The 26,744-nt window shown below is 43.1% G+C and overlaps 1 protein-coding gene across 1 annotated transcript in view; it reads left to right on the top strand.

The window, feature by feature from the left end:
* The window catches only part of AFF3 (ALF transcription elongation factor 3), a gene marked incomplete at both ends in the record, with an annotated part of 555,587 nt that overhangs the window by 445,441 nt on the left and 83,402 nt on the right, over positions 1-26,744 (top strand). Inside the window, one exon of the mRNA XM_082851313.1 lies at positions 14,617-14,657. Within this exon, the coding sequence (XP_082707439.1) occupies positions 14,617-14,657 (41 nt within the window). The remainder of the gene's footprint in view (positions 1-14,616; positions 14,658-26,744) is intronic.

The raw sequence follows: 26,744 nt of genomic DNA, 5'->3' as shown, positions 1-26,744 counted from the left end.
AAGACGCTGGCTTTGTTGGTCTTGATGAATTACACATTCGTAATATTCATTAGGATAATTTAACCTCAAAAATCTAAAGGACTTTTTAAATGCTGGGAAATGCCCTGTTCTCAATGACTATACAAAAAAGTATATATTACGTGTATTAAACCTAACAGCAAAAACAGAAAAATAAAAAGAGTAGTTTATGTTTTTTTTAAATTTTTTGTCCTGCATTAATGTTGAACCTAAGCTACCTATCCAGTTTAATTATACTGACAAGTTGGTTTCTTTCTAATATGGAAACAGCACAATAACGCTCATTGAAAACTATCAGATCTTTGTCATCTGTATGTGAAGTAATCATAATTCAAACCTTCAGGCACAGTCAGTGAAACACGAATGTTCAACAGGAGGTTTTTGCATCTTCGTTTATTTGTTTGTTTAACAGCCCTAAAGCTTACTTAAGTAATATTTTATAAATAAAATTTTACTGTCACCAGAGGCAAATGCAAGACTCTTTTAAGAAGGCCAGTTTTATTACATCATGCCACTCTTTATAAACATTTGTGAGAAGCGCAGGCATTGGTGGAGATACACAAAAAAGTAGTTGTCTTTTTTTATATTAATCAACTGTCATTTCCAAAACTGAAATGGTCAGCAAACCTAAATGTCACAGAGCACAGATATACAACGGCTCACAACCCCATCTCCTCACTTTTTTTCTCAGACCTCCTCTGGGGACCTGAGATTGATGGAGGTTTAGTTGTGTCCACTCAGCTTGGATCATAGGATGTGACTAATTTCAATCTGAGGACCCTCAGCGGATCTCTGGAAAATGAGAATATTGTATAAAAATTAGGAGATGATCCACTGAATTTGGGCAAACATGCAATTAACACAAAAACGGAGAATCATGGCTTTGTTAAGTTGAAGAATTCAGAGGAAGCTACGTTCTGGAAACTAAGCCAAGCTTTTTTAACTGTGCATATCAGTACCACCAAAATAGACTCCATTCAGAAAACAGAAGAAGGGCCATGTACCATTATTGGACAGGCATGCTCTTCTCAAATACAGCTGCCAGCCGGGCTGCTGGTTGGCAGAGGAAGTGGAAATCTCCCTCCGGAGGACACTGCTATTTAACTCAGAGGAATAGCCCTTTGTCCTGTGACTTTTATGGGGTTTTTTTCTTCAGTAGCTTTTGCAGAATTGTAACCATTCAAGACTGGATGCTCCTTGGAGTCTGTGCTATCACTCGTATCCAGGCTTGGGGGCTTTCATATAGGAAAGGATTTACCTGCAGTCATTCAGGTACCTGGTCCAGATATGCACTTGGAAAATTGTGTTTGTGTTTGTGTTTTTCCAAATCTTCTCCAAGTGGGGCCGGTTATCTCAGAAGCACAGATTTTCTCAGGAGACTATCTTAACCTTTTGTTTCTACTGGAGCAAAATCACTTGCAGGAATTCAGTGCCCCTGGGCACTTGCAGTTCCATCCTGACCAGATCTGTAGCCAACAAGTTGTGCCAAGTGAAACAAGAAGCAGACCAGGGACTTTCCTGGTGGTCCAGTGGTTAAGACTCCACACTTCCACTGCAAGGGGCATGGGTTCGATCCCTGGTCACAGAACTAAGACCTTGCATGCCACACGGTGCAGCCATGAAGACCAAAAAACAAAGAAGTAGACCAGATGGTTTCTGAAATGTCACCGGACATGGTCCTCTTCACACAGAAAAGTGCTAGAGTGTGGGTTAGCCAGAATCTCTGTCTGTGCAGGTCTGATTCAGCAACGCGTTTCTGGGTGCCTCTCCTTTCTACCTGGACTTCATTCTTAGAAGTCCAAGGCAGTTGAAGAGGGTGTGATTACATGTTATATGTGAAAACATTTTCAGGTATAAACCATCAAGCAGGGGTCACTTGAAAGGTGAAAATCCTAATACCAATAATAAAGCAATCAGAATTGCTTCAGCTTTTCTCTTACATTATATACTTGGTTTGCAAAGTGCAATGATGAGACTCTTACCTAACCGTGACAAACCTATTTTTACCTTCAAATATTGCTACTTTGTCTGACTAAAGGAGATGTTTTGCGAAAACAGGAAGCCAGACTTAGATTTTGGTAGATTTTTGTTCTTCATGCACAGGTTGCATTATTTTAACAAAACTATCAAAATAGTTATGTGACTTGCGTCTTGTCTTTATGCAAAAACAAAGTAGCATTTGTATTCCACAACCTGGGCTCTGGTTGCATTCATAAGAACCAACCACCTACTGAGGCAGTGACGTGGACAATGTAAACACAGAACAAAACGGGTCTCTGGATAACATCTATTTAGCTGCTGAATTAAACCAACCGCTAACCTAATAAACTGCTGGAATTTAAAGAAAGAAAGAAAGAAAGAAAGAAAAAGTAAATGGGACTCCACCAAAGCATTGTATGAAGGTAAAGTAAGGATTCTATTAAAAGCTCCAAAAGGCATTGGGCAAACCCACCAAAGTGGGGAGTGAGCAATCCCAGTGTCCACCTGCTCTGCCAAAGATGAGAGTTATTACTGGGCCACGTCATCTTGGCTGTGCTCAAAGTCTGGCCTGTACTGAAATAGCACTGTGAGAAGAGTTGCAGGAGTGTACGGCTGACCAAAGCCCCGAGGAGCAGGCCAGAGAGCCAGGCAGCCACGTAGAACCCGCGGGGCCTGGATTGCACCACCCTGCACGCTCCCAATTTAGCCTCCCATTCCCAAGAACCAGGAATTGCAATCCATGCACTACCTGTAGCCTGTCTCCAGGCAGCTCAGCTGCCATTCGTCAGTCCTTCTTGTTTGCTTTCAATGTGAAGTTGACGAGCACGTGCACGCACACACACGCACGGGCCCACGCACACACACGGACTCATTCACATGGAAGGTGTTATTGCCTTGCCAGCGCTCTGTCCCAGAATCCAAAAGCTTCTGCCGTTCTCACAGATCTGAGAGTTGACAGCCGAGCTGGGATCTTTCGCCTTCATCCAACAGCACCAGACCTGACTCAGGCAGGCACTTCCTTTACATGTGTAGTCCTGTCGTAGTGAGCCCTGGAGGTAAAAAGAATTCTTCCCCGGGAGTTTCGGGCAAGCTCTAAATGACCCATGTGCTTCTGCCTATAAACTGCTGGAAGAATCAAGATTAGTCTCGAAAACCTACAGCCATCCTGTCTTCTTTGCAAACATCTAAGAGACAACTCCTTGCTGCTTCTGCGTTAGCATCCCCAGAGGAAGATTGCCCCCCCCCCCAACCGTGTCTGTTTATATCTGCTCATCATCCCACCAGTCCTCTTTGGCTGGGATTGGCAGAATCCAAAATGTATCTGGTCCCCTTCCCTTCAATCTCTGCCCTGAAGAGCCCACAGCCCGGCAGAGGCAGGACCGGGGTGCTCTGTGGTACTTCACTGGCCTGGTTCCCTTACTTACCGACTCTGACCATGAGCAAGCCAACTTCCCTAAACCTCTGTTCCAATATCTTAATGTCAGTAGACAAAAATGCTAAAGTGGACTAATAGAAAATATTTTAAAAACAAACCACCCCATCAAAAAATGGGCAGAAGATCTCCATAGACATTTCTCCAGAGAACACATACAGATGGCCAAGAAGCCAATGAAAAGATGCTCATCGTCGCTCATTATTAGAGAAATGAAAATCAAAACTACAATGAGGTATCAGCTCACCTTACCCTGGTCAGAATGACCATCATTAAAAAGTCTACAAATAATAGATGCTGAAGAGGGTGTGGAGAAAAGGGAACCGTCCTACACTGTTGGTGGGAATGTAAATTGGTGTAGCCACTATGGAGAACCAATATGGAGGTTCCTTAAAAAACTAAAAATAGAGTTACCATATATCCAGCAATCCCACTCCTGAACATATATCTGGAAAAGATGAAAACTCTAATTCGAAAAGATATATTCTCCCCAATGTTCATAGCAGCACTGTTTACAACAGCCAAGACATGGAAGCAACCTAAGTGTCCATCAGTAGATGAATGGATAAAGATGATGTGGTACATATATACAATGGAATACTACTCAGACATAAAAATGACTGAAATAACGCCATTTGCAGCAACATGAATGGACCTAGAGATTATCATACTGAGTGAAGTAAGTCAGACAAAGACAAATATTATATGATATCTTTTATATGTGGAATCTAAAAAATAATACAAATGAGTTATTTACAAGACAGAAACAGACTCACAAACATAGAAAACAATCCTGTGGTTACCAAAGAGTAAGGGGGGAAAGAGAAATTACTAGTATGGAATTAACAGATACTCACCACTATATGTAAAATAGATTGGCTCCCCTGGTAGCACAGTGGTTAAGAATCCACCTGCCAATGCAGGGGACACGGGTTCGAGCCCTGGTCCAGGAAGATCCCACATGCCGCGGAGCAACTAAGCCCACGTGCCACAACTACTGAGCCTGTGCTCTAGAACCCGCGAGCCACAACTAGTGAAGTCCGCATGCCTAGAGCCCATGCTCCGCAACAAGTGAAGCCACCACAGTGAGAAGGCCGCGCACTGCAACGAAGAGTAGACCCCGCTCGCCGCAACTAGAGAAAGCCCGCGCGCAGCAACGAAGACCCAACACAGCCAAAAATAAAATAAATTAATTTAAAAAAAATAAAATTAAATAGATGAACAACAAGGATATACTGTATAGCACAGGGAACTATATTCAATATCTTGTAATAACCTATAATGAAAAGGAATCTGAAAAAAATACATATACATATGTGTGTATATATTTATATATACATATATGGCTGAATCACTTCGCTGTACACCTGAAACTAACACAATGTTGTAAATCACCTATACTTCAATTTAAAAAAGAATTTATATTACTATAAATAGATATTAGTGTAAAACCATTAAACTGTACATCTTAACATCTCCCCCCCTCCCTCCCTCCTCTTCCCCTTCTCCCCAGAAATGTTCTTTATTTACATTGCTGGAACTTTTTTTAGGCTTATTTAGGTAATAAAAGGAGAGGAGTACAGGAAGAAGCCAGAAAACTGATTTATCTAAGCAAAGGCAAGGAGCTAATGATAGAAGAATAGATCTAGAAGTCAGAGGAGGAAGTGAGAATGGTGAGCTGGTAATCTAGGGGAGAGAGTAAGGAGGGGGGAAGGAGGCAGAGAGAGAAGAAAAATTAGTAATTTACCACCTGCCCAGCAGGGGTCACATAGAGTAAAACGGTCCCTTGTATAGTACCTGGATAGAAGCTTTTACTGAAAAATGCCACAAGGAAAGAAGTGAATTTCTTACAAGGAAGCAGGTACATAGAGAGTGCCATTTTGATTTTGAACAAAATAATAGTTCAGCAAAGATTTGTCAGATCCTCTCATCTAAAAGGGTAATTGGCAGCTGAAGGGTGATGCCTGTTTAAAAGCAAAAGACTGCCTTGTTCATTTCTTTAAAAATAATAATTAAAAAAAAAATTTGTAATTGTACTAACAGAAGCTCGAATAAACTTTAAAATCTGTTAAAGACTAAAGCCCGGTTGTCCCGTCCTCTGACACATCGTTTTTGGAATGAGACCAAATTGAATGAATGAATGAGAAAAAGCTAATCCGTTATCCCTCAGGGGCTCAGGAGGGGCACCATTATGGCTTGGTCACCTGGTGACATTATATTCGTCAAGCACTTACGTGCCTTGTGCTATTGGTTAGACCTTGTACCAAACATTGTTCAGTCACGTAACTGGTACCCACTTCCTATTCTCAAGGAGCTGGTGTCTAGCCTCCCTAAGTCCAGTCCTTTATGGGGTAAATGTCCAGATGACCAGGTAGAAGAAGCTACTTGCCATGGGACAGTGATGCCGCAGCTCTTGAAGCACAAGTTGCTCCCCAGGACCTCTACTGGGGCTGAATGTCACCCAGCTCACTTCTCCCTCCCAGCACCCACACTCATAACCTCATGCACGGCCATGGATCTTCCTACCACCACCCGCCCACTTCAGACTGACCTCTTACCACCTCCACACCAGCTACCCCTGGTACACAGACATCCTCCAGGAATCCACTGGGATCCTCTGACCCATAATGTTGCCTGCATGGCAGTCAGTATGGCCCATCACTCAGGGTGCCTGATACTGTCCATACCCTCAGTGGGACCCTGGCCTGCTGGGAGGACTCTGACATCAATCACTGTGGGTGAGGGACAGCCCCCGGGGCATGTACTCACACCATCCCCACACCTTCCCTTCTTTCTCCTAGCTCGTAGCGGCTGCCCCCCAAGTTTTCTGTTTTGATGGCAAAAGCCTCCAGGGCCTGGAAGCAGAAGGGGCCACGTGGTAGATGTCACCAATTATTCATAGTGTTATCTCTAGAATAAAATGTCCTGGAAATGCCCAGTGAAGACAAGAGCGCCTCTTTTAATAATCCCTCTCAGGAGATTTGAGTTGCCAAATTTGGGCAGCCCCCAACCTCAAATAATGCCCCCAAATCAGTCAATTGGAACCGGAATCCGAATTATGAGATAATGTTATCCAGCAAACCATCTGGTGTCATCGACCTTAATCAGCACTTCCCATAGGATATACTAGGTACTAATAAATGTCTGTTATTGTCTTTATCAAATTTCTGGTAGACACGTGCAAATCTAAGCCACACAGTTAAAATAAAACAACCAGTCAAAATTTCTCTAAAGAGAAATGTGTACCCTAGTTTTTCAAGATAGTAAAATAGAGAAAGAATATACAGCTAAGGGGGAAGAAATGTATTTCAACAAAGCTCTGAAATTGGAGCCATGGCAGATAGTAACATTTGTTATCACCGGAAGTTACCTACTCATGTCCTACTGGCGAATCACACGGCAGGTGCTGTCCGTCAGCAGGAAGCTCCTTCCAGCGGAGGGGGGATGAGCTGGGATCTCCGCCTTCAGTGATCGTCAAGGAACTTGAATTCTTAGCCAAGACTAAAATTTCCGTGAAGCAGATGGCAAGCTCCCCAGGAAAGAAGAGAACCCAGCGCTAAGCCATGTTCTAGACCAGGAGCTCTGAGAGCAGAGGGTCAACAAGAGCTTGAGCGGTCGAGGCAAGCTTCATGAAAAGGACCTTGGGTTGTAGGCAGACTCAAAAGAGAAAGAGGACGAACTGGAGAGAGAACAGGAGAAGCGCTGGCTTGATTTAAAGAGACACCAAGAGTCGCAGTGATTTGTCCGCAGCTGACCCCCGTTCAGCTGTTTGCTTTCATTATTGGTAGGTTCCTCAGCCCCTGAATTTCTGTCCTCTAATCCTGATCTTGTTTATATTTGTAGAGTCATCTGTATTAGAACTGACCATACATTGTGCCCCAAAAAAGCAGGGTTTTCTCCCCTTGTCCCTGACTCCCACTGGGTTAGCATCCCCTTTCACTCTCAGAACTGTTCTTATTTGGATAGAACTATTCTTATTTGGATGATAAATTATATTGTCCTCCCTGACTCTGCCTGACTCCTGTAGAGTACTGGATAAGGTCAAAGTCCACTGAACAAAATGCTTCCTAGACAGCATTTCTAGGAATCCGAAAATGCAAAGTACTCATGACTGAGAAAAAAAAAAAAAAAAGACCAGAAATAGACTCTCTCCTTTGTCTTACAAATGTTCCTAAATGGGTTGTAAAGCACCAAATGGATACTCACGACATGAAAAGTTCAGACACTCATCAACGGGGACCAGAATGAAAAACAACAGCATAAAAGTTAACGAAACATAAAATATGCTAATAGAGGTAGAAGGAAATTAAACAGGGAAATAAGTTAATAAATAACAAGTCTTAACTTGAAGAAGAATGACAAGAAAAAAGTAAGGCCTCACCAGCCAGAATTCCTAGAAAGACAGGTGTGTCCATATAAATTTCACAGCCTTCTTCCAATACCAGCAAAACACAAATGAAGTAAGATAAGCTGTGATAGTATTTATTCAGGTAATTAAATGTGGAGACAGTGTCCTAACACAGGTGAAGCAATGTGATTACAATCACTGCTGCAGTGATACCTCCTTGACTGTCAGTGTCATAAACCTGATACCGTGTGTAGCAGAGATGGAGGTCAATCCCACATGGAGTGCGGAAACAGAGATGTGTTCTAACCAGCTGTCTCCTGGATCTTCTTCTCTTAGAACAATAGCAAAATGTAGATCCAGAAAATCAAGCCATCTGTCTTCTTATGACTGTCATTTGTCAAAAACATATGGATGTTGTGTACTTAATTATCATTTAGCAGCTTTAATCTCAAATCCAACCGTCTGTTTAACATCCGCACTTGACTTCCCATAAACAACTTGAACTTCACACACCCAAACTTTTTTGGGAGACGGGGGAGAGATCATAGCATTTTGGAAATACAATTTTTCAAGGTTACTTTCCATTTACAGTTATTACAAAATATTGGCTATATTCCTCCCATGTTATACAACACATCCTTGAGCCTGTCTTATACCCAGTACTTTGTACCTCACACTTCCCCACCCCTGTAATGCGCCCCCCCCCCCGCCACTGGTAACCACTAGTTGTTCTATATCTGAGTCTGTTTCTTTTTTGTTATATTCACTAGTTTCTTGTATTTTTTAGATTCCACATATAAGTGAGATCATACAGTATTTGTCTTTCTCTGTCTGACTTACTTCGCTAAGCGTAATGCCCTCCAAGTCCATCCATGTTGCTGCCAATGGCAAAATTCTTTTCTTTTTATGGCTGAGTAGTATTCCATTGTAAATACACACCACATCTTCTCTATCCATTCATCTGTTGATGGCCACTTAGGTTGTTTCCATGTCTTGGCTGTTGTAAGTAATGCACCTGTGAACACTGAGGTGTATGTGTCTTTTCAAAGTAGAGTTTTTTACACTCAAACCTAAGCTCTGCCTTTGTGCTGCTCCTGCACCCGTCTTGCCCATCAGTGACTCTCGGTCTGTACAAGGTGCTCAAGCCAGGAACCTGGGCCTCATTCCTGACGCCTCCCCCACTTCCCACGTTCAATCAATCACCAGTTCCCTCAACCCTACCTCCAAAATGTAGCATGAACTGTCTCCATCTCCACCGCTACCGTGCCCTTCTCTCTCCTGGATCACTGCAGATGACCTTCAACTTTGCCCCTTCCTGCCCCAATCCATTCAACTCACAAAGGCCAGAAGGGAATTTGAAAAGTGTAAGTTGAGGCTTCCCTGGTGGCACAGTGGTTAAGAATCCACCTGCCAGTGCAGGGGACACGGGTTCAAGCCCTGGTCTGGGAGGATCCCACATGCCGTGGAGCAGCTGGGCCCGTGCACCACAGCTGCAGAGCCTGCGCTCTAGAACCCAAGAGCCACAACTGCTGAGCCCCCGTGCTACAACTACTGAAACCCGCATACCTAGAGCCTGTGCTCTACAACAAGAGAAGCCCGTGCACTGCAATAAAGAGTAGCCCCTGCTCGCCGCAACTAAAGCCCACGCGCAGCAAGGAAGACCCAGTGTAGCCATAAATGAATGAATGAATGAATGAATAAATAAAATAAAAGTGTGGGTCATATTGCCTCACTGCCTACTCTTTTTTTTTTTTTTTGCGGTACGCGGGCCTCTCACTGTTGTGGCCTCTCCCGTTGCGGAACACAGGCTCCGGACGCTCAGGCTCAGCAGCCATGGCTCACGGGCCCAGCCAATCCATGGCATGTGGGATCTTCCCGGACCGGGGCACGAACCCATGTCCCCTGCATCAGCAGGCGGACTCTCAACCACTGCGCCACCAGGGAAGCCCTTTTTTTTTTAATTATATAGATTCACTGGAAGTTGCAAAGAATGTACAGGCAGGTCCCGTATATCGGGTCCACGGCCTGTTATGAACCAGGCCGCACAGCAGGAGGTGAGTGGTGGGCAAGCGAGCAAAGCTTCATCTGCCACTGCCCATTGCTGCCCATCGCTGCCCATTGCTCATATTACCTCCTGAACCATCCCCCCTGCCCCCGGTCCTTGGAAAAGTTGTCTTCCATGAAACCAGTCCCTGGTGTCAAAAAGGCTGGGGACTGCTGCCATATATCCTTCACCCAGCTTCCCCTCATGTAAACTTTTCAGTGACTTCTTATTGCTGTGGATAATGTCCAAAATCCTTAACTTGACCTCCAAAGCCCTTGGGACCTGCCACTGTCCCCACCGCTCACTGACCTCCCCGACAGCAACCTTCCTGTAGTTCCTCCACTGACCAGAGATCTAGGCCTGCCTTGGGCCTCTGCTCCCGAACACTTTCTCCTTCCTTCCTTCCCCATTCCTACTTCTCGCATTCAGTAACTCTTCTTTGCCCTCCTTGTGGCAGCTTTGTCATCCCTTCCTTAGTGAACCTTCCTTGAGCACTCATTCCAAATGAGGCCCCTTCACATTCTGTCCTCTTTGGTCATAGCCCTTGTCTAGATCCAGGATCTAGAATGCTTGTGTGTGTTTAACTCTTCATGTCTGGCTCACGTGTAGACTCCAAGTACAATGTGGCAAAAGCTTTGTCCGCTTTGACTGTCACCCAAGCAGAGCCCAGGCCCTGCACTTGATAGGTACAGCAGTTGGCTTTATGGAGCTGTCCACGTGGTATTTCTGTTTCTATCAAGTGAGAAAGAAACTGGATTATGCTAAGACCCCTCTGAATTCTAGCCTCTTCCCTTTGCTTTCTCCCCCTCCAATATCCATGAACTTGTTCTACGCTCGACCCAGTTACAGTAAGGGCACTTAACTTCCTCTTTGATTTCCCCTCAATAACAGATTGTGACTGGTAATTCATTTAGCGTATGTTGAAACCTGCAAGTCTACTGATTAGGTTCCCAAGCGCCCAGCTTGCTGTGATAAAGACAGAGAAAAGATGTCATCTCTCAAAGAGAACCTGGAAAATAATTATTTCTGGCAGAAAACTTGTTTTGTCTCACAGACTTACCCTTCAGAGTCATTCATGAATGAGTAATGAACTCAGGAAGGATCAGTGACGCATTGTCTTAAGGCTTCAATCTGTTTTGCTGAGAACTGAATAAAAAAGTCACAAGAGGAGATGATGATTTAGAAAGAGAAATGTGGTTGCTCTAAAACACAAGTCTTGAAAGAAGGAAATTGGGCAATTCATCTAGTTTTCTATGAGTAGTTTTTCAGGTTTCAATCATGACTCACCTAAGTAATTTTTTTCTCTGCTATTTCATTCCAGTGTTTATTTTATTATTTTCCAACAGTAAAATAAAATAGTGTGCAACAGCCAAAGTTTATTTTAAGAGAGGAGGCAGTAAGAAAAAGTTGGTGGTGGTGGTCTTTGCTTTGGTATATAACATACAATTTTAATGCCGTTAAGTTTTTTTTTTTCCCTCAAGGAGTTATTTGAAGCATTTAATATATTCTCATCTCCTTTTTGATGGATGATGAGTCCTCCTCTGTAAAGTTTTGAATGATGTAGAATAACAACAAATTAAATAGAACAATCAAAAGCAGGCATTAGAAATAGTAGTGCAGGCAGTCGTGTGGCAGATTGAAGGGTGAGGGTCACAGAAAGACATTGCTTGGTGACTGGCTAGATGCATGATGTCTCAGCCCAGAAGACCCTTTTGGTCCCAGCATCGTGTCCATCAGCTAAAGGAAAGCAGCCCCTGTTCCCAGCTTCCAGCTCAGCTTACATTAGAGGACTCACCGATGTCAGTCCTAGGGAGTTATTCTCAGCAGGTACCACCACCTGGGATGCATCAATTTGCAGGCATTCTAGTGATGGTCGGGCATCGGAGTTTCTTGTTTGGGGTTTGTTTTGCTTTGCTTTTGCTTCTTAAATCATCTTCTTATAGACTGCACATCAACAAGCGCTGTGTTTCCTTATCACAAAAGTCAGCGGGAAGTATATTTGCAGGCAGGAGAGAAGAGAATCAATAGACTTAAAAAAAAATTGACATCCAGGGCTGGACGAAAATTCAGGTGCCATGTGAGAGATTCCTATTGACCTTTTAGTCACATCTCCTGATTTTTGTTATTCCAGGAGGAGTCTGTCTGCAGTGCCTCCTGCTGAGATGATGAGAGGCTGTGCTGATAATACCTGCCATCTTTCCTCTGGGGAGTTCCAAATACTTTTTGTATATTTAGCCAAACACGTTGTGTATTTACTAGAGAGTGAAGTTCTTTTCAAGGATAACCGCCGAAAGTGGAAAGCCATCTTGCTGCGTGAGGGAGAACCCTTTAAGAGATGAACCTGGGAACAATGACAGCTGCCTGTCACCTGCTGGGTGCTTTTCGTGAACCTGCTCCTGGGGTGGCCCTCGGGAGAGCACAGACAAAGGAGAGAGAGGAGAGGGCAGGGAGTGCTGTCCAGGCCTTCCTTGGCTTCTCACCTCTTCCCCCTGCCACATTCGACTCCCTCAGGTGTCCCCGCAAAGAGAAAGCACTGTAGTTCTTCTTCTTCTCTATCTTGAACGAATCATGTTCGTTCAATGCCAGGTCACTTGGGCTGTCGTTCCCTGGAATCCAGGGAAGAAGGAGGGGACCCCTGCCCCTTGGATTGTCCACAGTAGCCTAGACCTTGACTGGCTCCCTCAGCCTCCATTTGGAGAAGGAAAGCGTAGTTTGGAAACTGAGACCTGGGTCGAGGACGAGACTCCAGGTCCATAATATAAATGTAAGGCAGAACCTGTCCCAGAATGTAAGACTCTCAATTCCCTGTTGAACAGATTTTATGCTTTTTCCTAACTCACTGTGATTGCGTCCCTTGTGGAATTATCTAAGTTTCTCTTACTAATTTATTTTCCAATCCTGGTGCCAGGCCCAGGAGCTCATGTTCCCTGGGTTCTGTCTTTCAGATCTGCTTTTCATCGCTACTTTGCTGCAGCATCTCCACAGAGACACCCTTGTTCTTTGAAGGGGACAGTTCCTGATTGTACAAGGGGACCCTCCCGACGTTTGAAAAGTGTTAGCATCCCTGGGGCCAGGCACTAAATGCCAGTAGTGATCCCCTCGTGAGTGTGACACGCAGAAACACACTCAATTCCAGATGCTCCGGGGGTTGGGGGGAGGGTAGCCCAGGTGAGAACCACTGCCAGGGGCTTGGACAGGCCCTTCCTCCGCCGTCTAGTCCAGGACCGCCAGTGCCTCTTCTCGCCTGACCACATTTCAGTGGGAAGGATCCCCTAAGTGATTCATTCGTTGATGTTTACTCTGCAGATATTTCCAGAGCACCTGCTAACAGCTCCACACCCTGTTTGAGGAGCTGTAGATTAGTCACCGCTCACGTCTGCCCCTTCCTAGCTCTGTCCTATCTTCATCTGTTTATTTGCATGTTACTTCATAACTGTCTGCCAGTCATCCCTGGACCTCTCTTCTGACTCCCTACCTGGGGACTCAGCTTGTCCAGGACAGTGACCACTTCTGCTTTGGCTTTTTTCCCCTCTGAAACCCCAGAGCAATCATCTTCATGTAGTAGGAATTCAGTAAGTGTTGGTCTGACTGCGTGATCCAAGGATATGCAACCATCGCCAAGGGTATATTTCTTTTCTGTAATAGAGATAATGGTTCTGATGTGTCGTTTTTTCTAATCTGAAGCTTCTATTTTGTCTGCCACCCACCTGCAATGAGGAATAGCGTGGGAAACATTGGTATCCCTGGTAAACAGTAAATTTGACATATGTCATGTACGAGGTGAAGACTGACTCTGAACGCTCCTTGTTTCCTACGTGCATCCTGAGGAAGCCTTGGTCTTCGAGGCCATGCTTTGATCCCCTCCCAATTGCGACTTCTCAGTCAGAGAAGTCTTTTTCTGCCTTCCGTAGATTCAGAGTGCTTGGCGGCATAAGGCAAACAGACAAAAAAATAGACGACGAAAGGAAAGGGAGTGCAAAACTGGGAGAATCTGAGGGAGCAGTGGAGGCCTTCTTATTTCCTTTCTTCTTTTAATTTTTATATTATGGAAAATTTCAAGCACACAATAATTCCCAGAATACTATACCATTCCCCCAGTGTTCTTGTCACCTAGCTTCAACAGTTATCAACCCAAGGCCATCTCATTTCATTTCTATGCCTACCTACTCTCTCTTCCCTCCAATTGTATTATTTTAAACCCCAGCATCGTGTAATTGTATTCATAAGTATTTCAGTATGAATCTCTAAAAGACTCTTGATAAAAACATTGCCACAGTTATGTTCCTGTGTCTAAAACATAGCAGCAATCTCCTAATATCATCACATAGCGAGTCAATGTTCCAATATCCAATTGTGATGCTTTTATCAATAAATCTGAAAACCAGGTCCAGAATTATAGCTGCGTAGGAAAAGAAGCTGCAAAGGAACCAAGACAGATCTTTTCCTTACAGGAAAGTAGAATAAAGCAAATGGTAAAAGGGAATTCCGGAAGTAAAAGTGAAACAGCTCTGATCAGTACCACGTCTCCTGAGACCTGTCCAACCTCACCTGTGCAGTATGTCCAGTCTCCTCAAGCTCACCCCCTGGTGGCAAGTGTGACCCGTGGGGGCTTCCCTTAACTCTTCAGAAATATTCGTTTCCTAACACAAGAGGATTCTCTACTGTGTTATTAGTAGTTTCATATTTGGCCACCTGTCAGAAGTGTGGGTGACACAGGGTTTCTTTTTAAGTATTGATTGAACACATAATTTTAAAGTCAGCATATTAAATAAACATCTCTGCCCTTTCTTCCAGCAGGCAGCCCAGAGAACGGCTCTCCACGCTCTGTCTGACAGGTACATTTTGTCATTTTTATGAACTATAAATTGCTTTATGAAACATTGAGCCCTATTTACTGTGGCATATAATTCATAATCGGATTTTGTCCCTAAAGTGTCTGTGAACTGGGATGTTAAACATTTTGCATGCTTCAATTTGTCATGCATGTGTGGAGTTTATTACTGCAAAAATCGCCTTGTTGTATTTCATAGAAAGTATGAAGAATCCCTTGTTGTACAATGAAACAGGAGACAGGAAACTTGGAGGGAAAGTCCTGAATGGTGCAGTAAATTCTGAACTTTGGAATTGGTTGAGATCTAAGCTCATTTTTCAACAATAAGTACTTCATTTATTCTGGGGTGTTGTCTTCAGACTTCTCTTCCACATCATTTCCCCGAGAGCTGTCTGTCTTCTGATGCGATTCTCTCTCGAACTTTACTTTATGCGCGGGACCCAATTCATGGTGCTGTGCGTGCCTGACTTTTGAGTCCTTGCTCTGGCTTGTTTTTCCTAACTTGTGTTATTGAATGAGATATGTAAAGCTAATCAGTAAACATACTCCAGCTGTATTTCACATCTTCCTTTGCCTGTAAGACTGTTTGAAAGTATTTGAATGGGCATATATAAAGTTACTTTCTAGAATAGAGCAGACCATCTCTTGGCTTGGGTTGGTTTTTGATTTCTCATTTGCCAAAGTGTGTGTGTGTGTGTGTGTGTGTGTGTGTGTGTGTGTGTGTGTGTTTTAAAGAACCATCAGGAGGTAAAGATGAAGCTTTGTTTTCTCTCCACAAGTGAGGTTCTCACAGGGCTGGAAACAGCCGGAGGAGCTGTTCCCCTCAGCGGGCTGGCAGGCATCTCGGCATTGTCTAGCTATCACCGCCCCCCTCCCTTCCTTCCCAGTTCTCTTCTGTGGAATGAGCAATAATTGACTAGGTAAACCAGCTCAGTTCAGTGCTTCTCCAAGGTGAAACCTGTCACTTAGGCGAATTATCTGTGCTCATGGGTGAAAAGCGTTTTCTCGACGGTGGCAGGCTGAGCCCAAGTGTTTTGATTTCAATTGCAAAGCCTTCCCCATGACAACCACACAAGCCTGTGGGCTCTAAGAGTGGCTGCCACGTGATCTTCTGGGGTTGCTTCTGGGATTCTCGCACAAGCTGATAACTGTACTGCTTCTGAGTCTGTTGGTAGAAAGAAGAGAGACTCTGGATCACAACACACTTAAAATCTGACACATTAATTCTTTTCCTCTACATATTTCTTTTTTCCCTTTGACTTTTCTTCTTCAGTGATTCCTTCAACAAAATGCATTGAGAAGCAGGAGAAAGCCCTCAGTTGACAATATTATGCCACTGCCAGTGGTGACGAGGTTTCTTTTTGGGGTGATAAAAATGGTGTAAAATTAGATTATGGTGAAGACGTCACAACCCAGTAAATATACTAAAAACAACTGAATTGCATGCTTTAAATGGGTGAGCTTTATGGTATATAAATTACATTTCAATAATGCTACATATCTAGACACAAAATATCTTTATAGACTTTGGTAGAATGAATCAAGAACCATTTTTAAAAACATGGACTCCCATTGAAGACATGATTGTAGGTACAAAGACAAGTCATCAGAAACTAGGACCAGTATATTCTAAGGCTTCTCCCCAAAAGATACAGGACTTTGTCCTGGGTAGAAAATGTGCATAGATTTTCATGATGAGCAATGCTATTACCTTTGACATTTTCTGATCTTCTCTCAAAAACCCCTCCTGAAGCCCAATAATTAATTGACTAGTAAGTTAGTATCTTAGCCCTTGTTCTTATATAACCACTTAGTGCAGATACTGTGAGGAAAAAGAAGTTCATTCCCTAGAAACAGAAAAACAGAGGTTCCCATTGTCCCTGCTCTTCTAACGAATTTCCCTGTCTTCAAACGTAACTGAGCATTTCCCTCTAAATCTTAACAGTTTTTCTGTTCACAATGGGAGGAACTCAGCGCCTTTCAAAGTAATGGGCTGACTTTGCCTACTATTCTAGCAATGCAATTGTGTAAAGCTACTTCTCTGTGCTTTTCCTGTTTTATGTTTTCCATTAATTCAGGACCACTTGTGTATTTCCATGAGTGAGAAGTCTCTGTAATTGTTGGGCGATACAATTAAAAACCCTTCTTCAAAATGAGGACTGTAACACCTACTGAATTAATTGGATTCATGTTTTCTAGTTTCTTCAATTAGAGAACGCTAACTTAACACATGACAGATGTCATTTTCTATCACATTACCTATTCTGTTGAATAAACTAGTCTTTTCTAGAAAATGAGGGATGCGGCTTTGGGTCCAGCCACCATATGACTTGCCTAAAATTCTGTCTGTCCCAAGAACGACCTCAAGTTGGGAATTTTGAGTAGAAATTCCCCTCCAGGTTGTGCCCTTCCCAAGGTAGAGATCTAACCCCAGTATCTCTGTCTACTTACAGTCTGGTGGTGATCTATCATACATTCATTAACGCAGACTCTACTGGTTTCCTAAACTCTTTTTTCAGCCCGTTATCATCTCTTGATTTAAAATTCCGTAATGATTAGGCAGCAGTTTTGTTTCTCTCCGAGAAAAAGAAAGAGCACTTCTCAGGCCTTCAAAGCTGCTTCCTGAGTTCTGCGATTCTGGAGTTGGACAGAAAGCCCATGCTGGCTTGAGTCAGGCTACCATGTGACACTGAGGTATCCCACTGGTTTGCTCCTCTCTGGGCCCATGTCACTTCCATTTAACCTTATAACTGCCTACGTACCTGGTGAACACAGGACGTGTGATCCAGGAGGAGAGCTGTTTTGTCTCAAGATGTACAACTTGATGATGAAATGGGATTCGCTTGACTGGGATTGTAGGGGTGATGTAAGTTTACACTGTAGGAAGCCAGTTGTCCTCTGCTTCCCCGTAAGAAAGCCGACCTTCGAGGCTTGGGGACCTGGCCTAATGGGACTAGATATAGGGAAAAGGGGTGTCGTTTCCCTCTATGAGGGCAGATAGAAATCTCATCCCCGTGGGGTGTCAGAGGGTAGAGGATATCCAGACATCTTCTGAAGGTCAGTCTTGTCTATCTTTTCATTGCTCCAGCGTCCTGGTTTCCAGGGGCATTCTAGCAGAAGTCTAGCATCTGACAGTTGGCGATTGTAATCGTTTAAAGTTCAGTGAGTCCTCAGTAGTCAATACACAACCTTGATCAACTAAAACTCTGATATTGCCATTACTAAAATTTAAAAAGCATCTGTGGTCACTCCCATAGAGCACCTTTTGCCTTCTTGGACTTTGAGTGATGGGCTTAGGTGATGGTTCAGCCGAAATAGCCCAAACACTCCACAGATCCAAACGGGATCACGACAGCGAGGCAGATGCGGGCTTTGGCCCAACTAACCCGTGCCACCTGCAGCAATGGGAAGGGTGTGTGAAGGTGGGATGGTGGCTTGGGTTTTGTTCTTTTCTACTGCTGCCTGTAGCACTTTTTATCCGTCTGTTTTATGCCATCGAGAGGCAGCTGGCCTACCAGAGGCCTGCCAGTGCCCCAAATAACGAAAAAACAAGACACCAGGGCCGGAAGAGGTGGCAAACTTCTCAGCAAGGTAAACCAACCACAAGAGAACCTCCCTTTGCGGAGGAGCATACTCCTTTTTTTTTTTTTTTTTTTGGTGGAAAGTAAAGTTGACTTTATTATGGATGCCGGCAACTGGGGGGAGGTGCAGACTCGTGTCCAAAGGCCGACTCGCTCCCCCTGACAACCAGCGGGCCAGAGCTTTCATAGGCAGAGGGAGCGGGCTACACGCAGAAACGGCACAGTCAGCTCTGACCGTCATCGAGAAATTGGTCATTGGTGGTCTGACCAGCACCGTCTTGATTGTTTTAGGTACAGTTAACCTTCAGTTCCCGGGTCGGTTTGTTCCCATTTCCTTGAGGCCAGTTCTCGGAGTTGTGGCAGCCTGTGTCTCATGGCTGCAACCTGGTCATCGTGTAGTTAACTTCTTCCACCTGGTGAGGGTTTCAGTACCTGTAAGACAGCTCACAGGATGTGGCTCAGAATATTCTCCAGAGCCCTTGAGAGGGAACTAAATGTCCTTGACTTTGCTTACTGACTAAACTGTTATCGTTTTGTCCTGTTTGACTGCTTTTCTTTGCTTCTACATTTTCTCACTTCTCTGATTAAACGTATTCTTTGGCTAAAGTTTTTACGCAGACAAAAGACAGGAGGATATGGGGGTGGGGGAAGGACCATAGGGTCCTGTTTCATTGCACTCCCCATTGCCCTCTCCCCTGGCAAATGCCAAACCACTTTCTCTCTGTGAATTTGCCTCTTTGGGGTATTTCATATAAATGGAATCCTGCGAAATGCACTCGTTTGTGTTTGGCTTCTTTCACTGAGCGTGTTTTCAAGGTTTATCTGTGTTGTGGCATGTACTAGTACTTCATTCCTTTTTTTTCTTTTGAGATGACTTATCAATTGTCAAATTAATTTATTCTAAATTGCCAGTGTAATTTTCTTTGAATTTTACTTTATTTTTTTATACAGCAGGTTCTTATTAGTTATCCATTTTATACACATTAGTGTATACATGTCAATCCCAATCTCCCAATCCATCCCACCATCACCCCCCTCCACCACCACTTCCCCCCCTTGGTGTCCATACATTTGTTCTCCACATCTGTGTCTCAGTTGCCGCCCTGCAAACTCGTTCATCTGTACCATTTTTCTAGGTTCCACATATATGTGTTAATATACGATATTTGTTTTTCTCTTTCTGACTTAACTTCACTCTGTATGACAGTCTCTAGATTCATGCATGTCTCTACAAATGACCCAATTTCATCCCTTTTATGGCTGAGTAATATTCCATTGTATATATGTACCACATCTTCTTTATCCATTCATCTGTCGATGGGCATTTAGGTTGCTTCCCTGACGTGGTTACTGTAAACAGTGTTTTGGTGAACATTGGGGTGCATATGTCTTTTTGAATTATGGTTTTCTCTGGGTGTATGCCCAGTAGTGGGATTGCTGGGTCATATGGTAATTCTATTTTTAGTTTTTTAAGGAACCTCCATGCTGTTCTCCATAGTGACTATATCAGTTTCATTCCCACCAACAGTGCAAGAGGGTTCCTTTTCTCCACACCCTCTCCAGCATTTGTTGTTTGTAGATTTTCTGAAGATGCCCATTCTAACCAGTGTGAGGTGATACCTCATTGTAGTTTTGATTTGCATTTCTCTAATAATTAGTGATGTTGAGCAGCTTTTCATGTGCTTCTTGGCCATCTGTATGTCTTCTTTGGAGAAATGTCTATTTAGGTCTTCTGCCCATTTTTTGATTGGGTTCTTTATTTTTTTAATATTGAGCTGCATGAGTTGTTTATATATTTTGGAGATTAATCCTTTGTTGATTTGTTTGCAAATATTTTCTCCCATTCTGAGGATTGTCTTTTTATCTTGTTTGTAGTTTCCTTTGCTTTGCAAAAGCTTTTAAGTTTCATTAGGTCCCTTTTTTTTACTTTTGTTTTTATTTCCATTACTCTAGGAGGTGGATCAAAAATGATCTTGCTGTGATTTATGTTAAAGAGTGTGCTTCCTATGCTTTCCTCTAAGAGTTTTATAGTGTCCAGTCTTACATTTAGGTCTCTAATCCATTTTGAGTTTATTTTTGTGTATGGTGTTAGGGAGTGTTCTAACTTCATTCTTTTACATGTAGCTGTCCAGTTTTCCCAGCACCACTTATTGCAGAGGCTGTCTTTTCTCCATTGTACATTGTTGCCTCCTTTGTCATAGATTAGTAGACCATAGGTGCGTGGGTTTATCTCTGGGCTTTCTATCCTGTTCCATTGATATATATTTCTGGTTTTGTGACAGTACCATATTGTCTTGATTACTGTAGCTTTGTAGTATAGTCTGAAGTCAGGGAGTCTGATTCCTCCAGCTCCGTTTTTTTCCCTCAAGACTGCTTTGGCTATTCGGGGTCTTTTGTGTCTCCATACAAATTTTAAGACTTTTTTGTTCTACTTCTGTAAAAAATGCCATTGGTAATTTGATAGGGATTGCATTGAATCTGTAGATTGCTTTGGATAGTATGGTCATTTTTACAATATTGATTCTTCCAATCCAAGAACATGGTTTATCTCTCCATCTGTTTGTATCATCTTTAATTTCTTTCATCAATGTCATAGTTTTCTGCATACAGGTCTTTTGTCTCCCTAGGTAGGTTTATTCCTAGGTGTTTTATTCTTTTTGTTGCAGTGGTAAATGGGGGTGTTTCCTTAATTTCTCTTTCAGATTTTTCATCATTAGTGTATAGGAATGCAAGAGATTTCTGTGCATTAAGTTTGTATCCTGCTACTTTACCAAATTCATTGATTAGCTCTAGTAGTTTTCTGGTAGCATCTTTAGGATTCTCTATGTATAGTATCATTGTCATCTGCAAACAGTGACAGCTTTACTTCTTCTTTTCCAATTTGGATTCCTTTTATTTCTTTTTTCTTCTCTGATTGCCATGTCTAGGACTTCCAAAACTATGTTGAATAGTAGTGGTGAGAGTGGACATCCTTGTCTGTTCCTGATCTGAGAGGAAATGCTTTCAGTTTTTCACCATTGAGAATGATGTTTGCTGTGGGTTTGTCATATATGGGCTTTATTGTGTTGAGGTAGTTTCCCTCTATGCCCTCTTTCTGGAGGGTTTTTATCATAAATGGGTATTGAATTTTGTCAAAAACCTTTTCTGCATCTATTGAGATGATCATATGGTTCTTATTCTTCAATTTGTTAATATGGTGTATCACATTGATTGATTTGCGTATATTGAAGAATCCTTGCATCCCTGGGATAAATCCCACTTGATCATGGTGTATGATCATTTTAATATGTTGTTGGCTTCTGTTTGCTAGTATTTTGTTGAGGATTTTTGCGTCTATATTCATCAGTGATATTGGTCTGTAATTTTCTTTTTCTGTAGTAGCTTTGTTTGGTTTTGGTATCAGGGTGATGGTGGCCTCATAGAATGAGTTTGGGAGTGTTCCTTCCTCTACACATAGAATGAGTTTGGGAGTGTTCCTTCCTCTGCAGTTTTTTGGAAGAGTTTGAGAAGGATGGGTGTTAGCTCGTCTCTAAATGTTTGATAGAATTCACCTGTGAAGCCATCTGGTCCTGGACTTTTGTTTGTTGGAAGATTTTTAATCACAGTTTCAATTTCATTACTTGCGATTGGTCTGTTCATATTTTCTGGTTTTTCCTGGTTCAGTCTTGGAAGGTTATACCTTTCTAAGAATTTATCAGTTTCTTCCAGGTTGTCCATTTTATTGGCATAGAGTTGCTTGTAGTAGTCTCTTAGGATGCTTTGTATTTCTGCAGTGTCTGTTGTAACTTCTCCTTTTTCATTTCTAATTTTATTGCTTTGAGTCCTCTCTTTTTCTTGATGAGTCTAGCTAGAAGTTTATCAATTTTGTTTATCTTCTCAAAGAACCAGCTTTTAGTTTTATTGATCTTTGCTATTGTTTTCTTTGTTTCTATTTCATTTATTTCTGCTCTGATCTTTATGACTTCTGTCCTTCTGCTAACTCTGGGTGTTATTTGTTCTTCTTTCTCTAGTTCCTATACGTGTAAGGTTAGATTTTTTATTTGAGATGTTTGTTGTTTCTTGAGGTAGGCCTGTATTGCTATAAATTTCCCTCTAATAACTGCTTTTATTGTGTGCATCCCATAGGTATTGGATTGCATCCCATAGGTATTGGATTGTCGTGTTTTCGTTGTCATTTGTCTCTAGGTAGTTTTTGATTTCCTCTTTGATTTCTTCAGTGATCTCTTGGTTATTTAATAACGTATTGTTTAGCCTCCATGTGTTTGTGTTTTTTACATTTTTTTCCCTGTAATTCATCTCTAATCTCATAATGTTGTGGTCAGAAAAGATGCTTGATACGATTTCAATTTTCTTAAATTTACTGAGGCTTGATTTGTTACCCAAGATGTGGTCTATCCTGGAGAATGTTCCGTGTGCACTTGAGAAGAAAGTGTAATCTGCTGTTTTTGGATGGAAAGTCCTATAAATATCCATTAAATCTATCTGGTGTATTGTGACATTTAAAGCTTGTGTTTCCTTATTAATTTTATGTTTGGATGATCTGTCCATTGGTGTAACGGAGGGGTTAAAGTTTCCTACTATTATTGTGTTACTGTCGATTTCCTCTTTTATAGCTGTTAGCAGTTGCCTTATGTATTGAGGTGCTCCTATGTTGGGTGCATATATATTTATAATTGTTATATCTCCTTCTTGGTTTGATCCCATGATCATTATGTAGTGTCCTTCCTTGTCTCTTGGAACATTCTTTATTTTAAAGTCTATTTTGTCTGATATGAGAATTGCTACTCCAGCTTTCTTTTGATTTCCATTTGCATGGAATATCTTTTTCCATCCCCTCACTTCCAGTCTGTATGCGTCCCTAGGTCTGAAGTGGGTCTCTTGTAGACAGCATATATATGAGTCCTGTTTTTGTATCCATTCAGCAAGCTGTGTCTTTTGTTTGGAGCATTTAATGCATTCACATTTAAGGTGATTATCGATATGTATGTTCCTATTACCATTTTCTTAATTGTTTTAGGTTTGTTTTTGTAGGTTCTTTTCTTCTCTTGTGTTTCCCACTTAGAGAATTTCCTTTAGCATTTGTTGTAGAGCTGGTTTGGTGGTGCTGAATTCTCTCAGCTTTTGCTTGTCTGTAAAGACAAGAGAACTTTTGATTTCTCTGTCGAATCTGAATGAGATCCTTAGCCGATAGAGTAATCTTGGTTTTAGGTTCTTCCCTTTCATCACTTTAAATATGTCCTGCCACTCCCTTCTGGCTTGTAGAGTTTCTGCTGAGAAATCAGCTGTTAACCCTATGGGAGTTCCCTTGTATGTTATTTGTTGTTTTTCCCTTGCTGCTTTCAATAAATTTCCTTTGTCTTTAATTTTTGCCAATTTGATTACTATGTGTCTCAGTGTGTTTCTCCTTGGGTTTATCCTGTATGGGACTCTCTGTGCTTCCTGGACTTGGGTGGCTATTTCCTTTCCCATGTTCAGGGTGTTTTCAACTATGATCTCTTCAGATATTTTCTCGGGTCCTTTCTCTCTTCTCCTTCTGGGACCCCTGTAATGCGAATGTTGTTGCGTTTAGTGTTGTCCCAGAGGACTCTTAGGCTGTCTTCATTTCTTATCATGCTTTTTTCTTTATTCTGTCCTGCAGCAGTGAATTCCACCATTCTGTCTTCCAGGTCACTTATCCGTTTTTCTGCCTCAATTATTCTGCTGTTGATTCCTTCCAGTGTATTTTTCATTTCAGTTATTGTATTGTTCATCTCTGTTTACTTGTCCTTTAATTCTTCTAGGTCTTTGTTAAACATTTCTTGCATCTTCTCGATCTTTGCCTCCATTCTTTTTCCAAGGTCCTGAATCATCTTCACTATCATTATTCTGAATTCTTTTTCTGGAAGGTTGCCTATCTCCACTTCATGTAGTTGTTTTTCTGGGGTTTTATCTTGTTCCTTCATCTGGTACATAGTCCTCTGCCTTTTCATCATGTCTGTCTTTCTGTGAATGTGTTTTTCATTCCATAGGCTGCAGGATTGTAGTTCTTCTTGCTTCTGCTGTCTGCCCTCTGGTGGATGAGGCTGTCTAAGAGGCTTGTGCAAGTTTCCTGATGGGAGGGACTGGTGGTGGGTAGAGCTGGGTGTTGCTCTGGTGGGCAGAGCTCTGTAAAACTTTAATCTGCTTGTCTGCTGATGGGTGGGGCTGAGTTTCCTCCCTGTTGGTTGTTTGGCCTGAGAGGACCCAAACCTGGGGCCCACCCTGGCTCTTTGGTGGGGCTAATGGCGGACTCTGGGAGGGCTCACGCCAAGAAGTGCTGCCCAGAACTTCTGCTGCCAGTGTCCTTGTCCTCACGGTGAGACACAGCCACCCCCACCTCTGCAGGACACCCTCCAACACTAGCAGGTAGGTCGGGTTCAGTCTCCTATGGGGTCACTGCTCCTTCCCCTGGGTCCCGATGCACACAGTACTTTGTGTGTGCCCTCCAGGAGTGGAGTCTCTGTTTCCCCCAGTCCTGTCGAAGTCCTGCAGTTAAATCCCGCTAGCCTTCAAAGTCTGCTTCTCTGGGAATTCCTCCTCCCGTTGCCAGACCCCCAGGTTGGGAAGCCTGACGTGGGGCTCAGAACCTTCACTCCAGCGGGAGGACTTCTGTGGTATAAGTGTTCTCCAGTTTGTGAGTCACCCACCCAGCAGTTATGGGATTTGATTTGATTGTGATTGCGCCCCTCCTACCGTCTCATTGCGGCATCTCCTTTGTCTTTGGATGTGGGGTATCCTTTTGGTGAGTTCCAGTGTCTTCCTGTCGATGATTGTTCAGCAGTTAGTTGTGATTCCATTGCTCTCGCAAGAGGGAATTAGCGCACGTCCTTCTACTCCGCCATCTTGAACCAGTCTCTCCCATTCTCCTTCTTATTCACACCTTATGATGTGCCTCTCACGTGTCTGTTCTTTGTACATATTACTGTACTAGATGGGGTAGAGAGAGGCAGAGAAGAATTGGGATAAATGGGCTTTGTGGGTCATTTCTAAAGGTGAGTCTTTGGTATCGACACTGCCGCATCACAAGTGATGTGGAGAATATGCAGAGTGCCGTGAGGAGAAGGCAGGATATGTGTGCAGCATGTGAAGTGCCTCTGAAAACCAGTAACTTCCCTTCCCAAGTAGTAAATAGTAGATAACTGTGATCAAAAAAGGGTTCGTGTGATTTATCAAGCTGAGCGACTGTGCATGTGCAGAAGAGCCGGAGGTCAGTCTTGAAATCCAGAGCAAGGGGAACACTAGGCAATTGCCAGGTCTAAGAAGTTAATCATCCCCTTGGACCGCTTGCATCTGTCTCAGAGCGACAGAACTGCTGCAGAGCGAGCAGGGATGCTTTATAGCCACAGATCAGGAATTAATATTTTCTGTGAACCCTCCAGCATCATTTTCAGTAACATGGGTTTTATAAAAATGCAGCATAATTTCATATGAATAAATCACATTCGGCTAGAAAGATGAGAAGCTGGGGGAAAAAAAAAATTGTGCTTGACTTTAACAGACAAACAAAAAAAGGAACGAGCAAGAAAGCCAACATGAAAACAGTTGTTGAAGCCATGGCCCTGGGAGGGTGCAAATGGCCGTGTGGTTAACTTGTACGTATAATCATCTTCTGAAATGTCAGCCTGTGACTCCAGAAATGGCTACATTTTTACAGCCTTGGAGATGCATCACCAGATTGTAACCTGTCTGCCCATCTGGCGATATCTCAGGTCCAGGATCCATTTATGCTGGAATCCAAACAACTGCCATTGATTTATTCATTTGTGCCGTGAGGCTTTACTGAACGTGTCCTGCGTGCACAGCGGGCACTGGGCTGGTGCAGGTGGGCAGTGGTAGGAAGCAGCCATCCCTCTGCTCATGGCCGCCCTGACCACGGCTTTGCGGAGAGAAAGCCCTTGTTAGCCTCGTGCATCTGCTCACCTCAATTTCGCCCTTCCTCAAATAAACCTCGCCCGTCACATCTCCTCTTCCCATTAGGGAGAATATAATGAAATTAAGTAAGTGAGGAATCATGTAAAATGAAGTGGTCACCTCCATGTGAGTGTGACCTGTGTCTGGAAGCGGGGCTGGAAATGAATGGCCCCACGACCAGCGGGGAGGGCAGGGTAGGCATCTGATGGCAGGGAGGAGGCTTTGCGTTCAGCCTCGTCTTCCTGACCTGTCACCACGTGGACCACTTTCAGCCAAGCCAGGGGAACATGCTGGGCGTGGCCACCAGCACCGAAGGCTGTCTTTCCAGGTCACATTTTACATACTGTCCCTGAAGTCTGAAGAAGAAAGTCACAGTTGCCAGGCACTGGTAATGGTTGGCCTCTTCTCTAAGGATCCAAAAAGGGGGCTTGGGGGACTTTTAAGAAAGTTTCAAATTTCAAGCTTGGAAGATGACAAGGTAGCAGGAGGACATGTATCAGCCCCACCTTCGAGACCCACGATGGTCTCCAGTCTCTCCAGTGCAGGGGCTTCTGATGATGAAGTCTTTTTGGTAAAACTTT

This window comes from Leucopleurus acutus (assembly GCF_964270905.1).
Source record: "Leucopleurus acutus genome assembly, chromosome: 12".
NCBI classification, from domain to species: Eukaryota; Metazoa; Chordata; class Mammalia; order Artiodactyla; family Delphinidae; genus Leucopleurus; species Leucopleurus acutus.
This window is presented reverse-complemented; position numbering and strand designations above follow the sequence as displayed.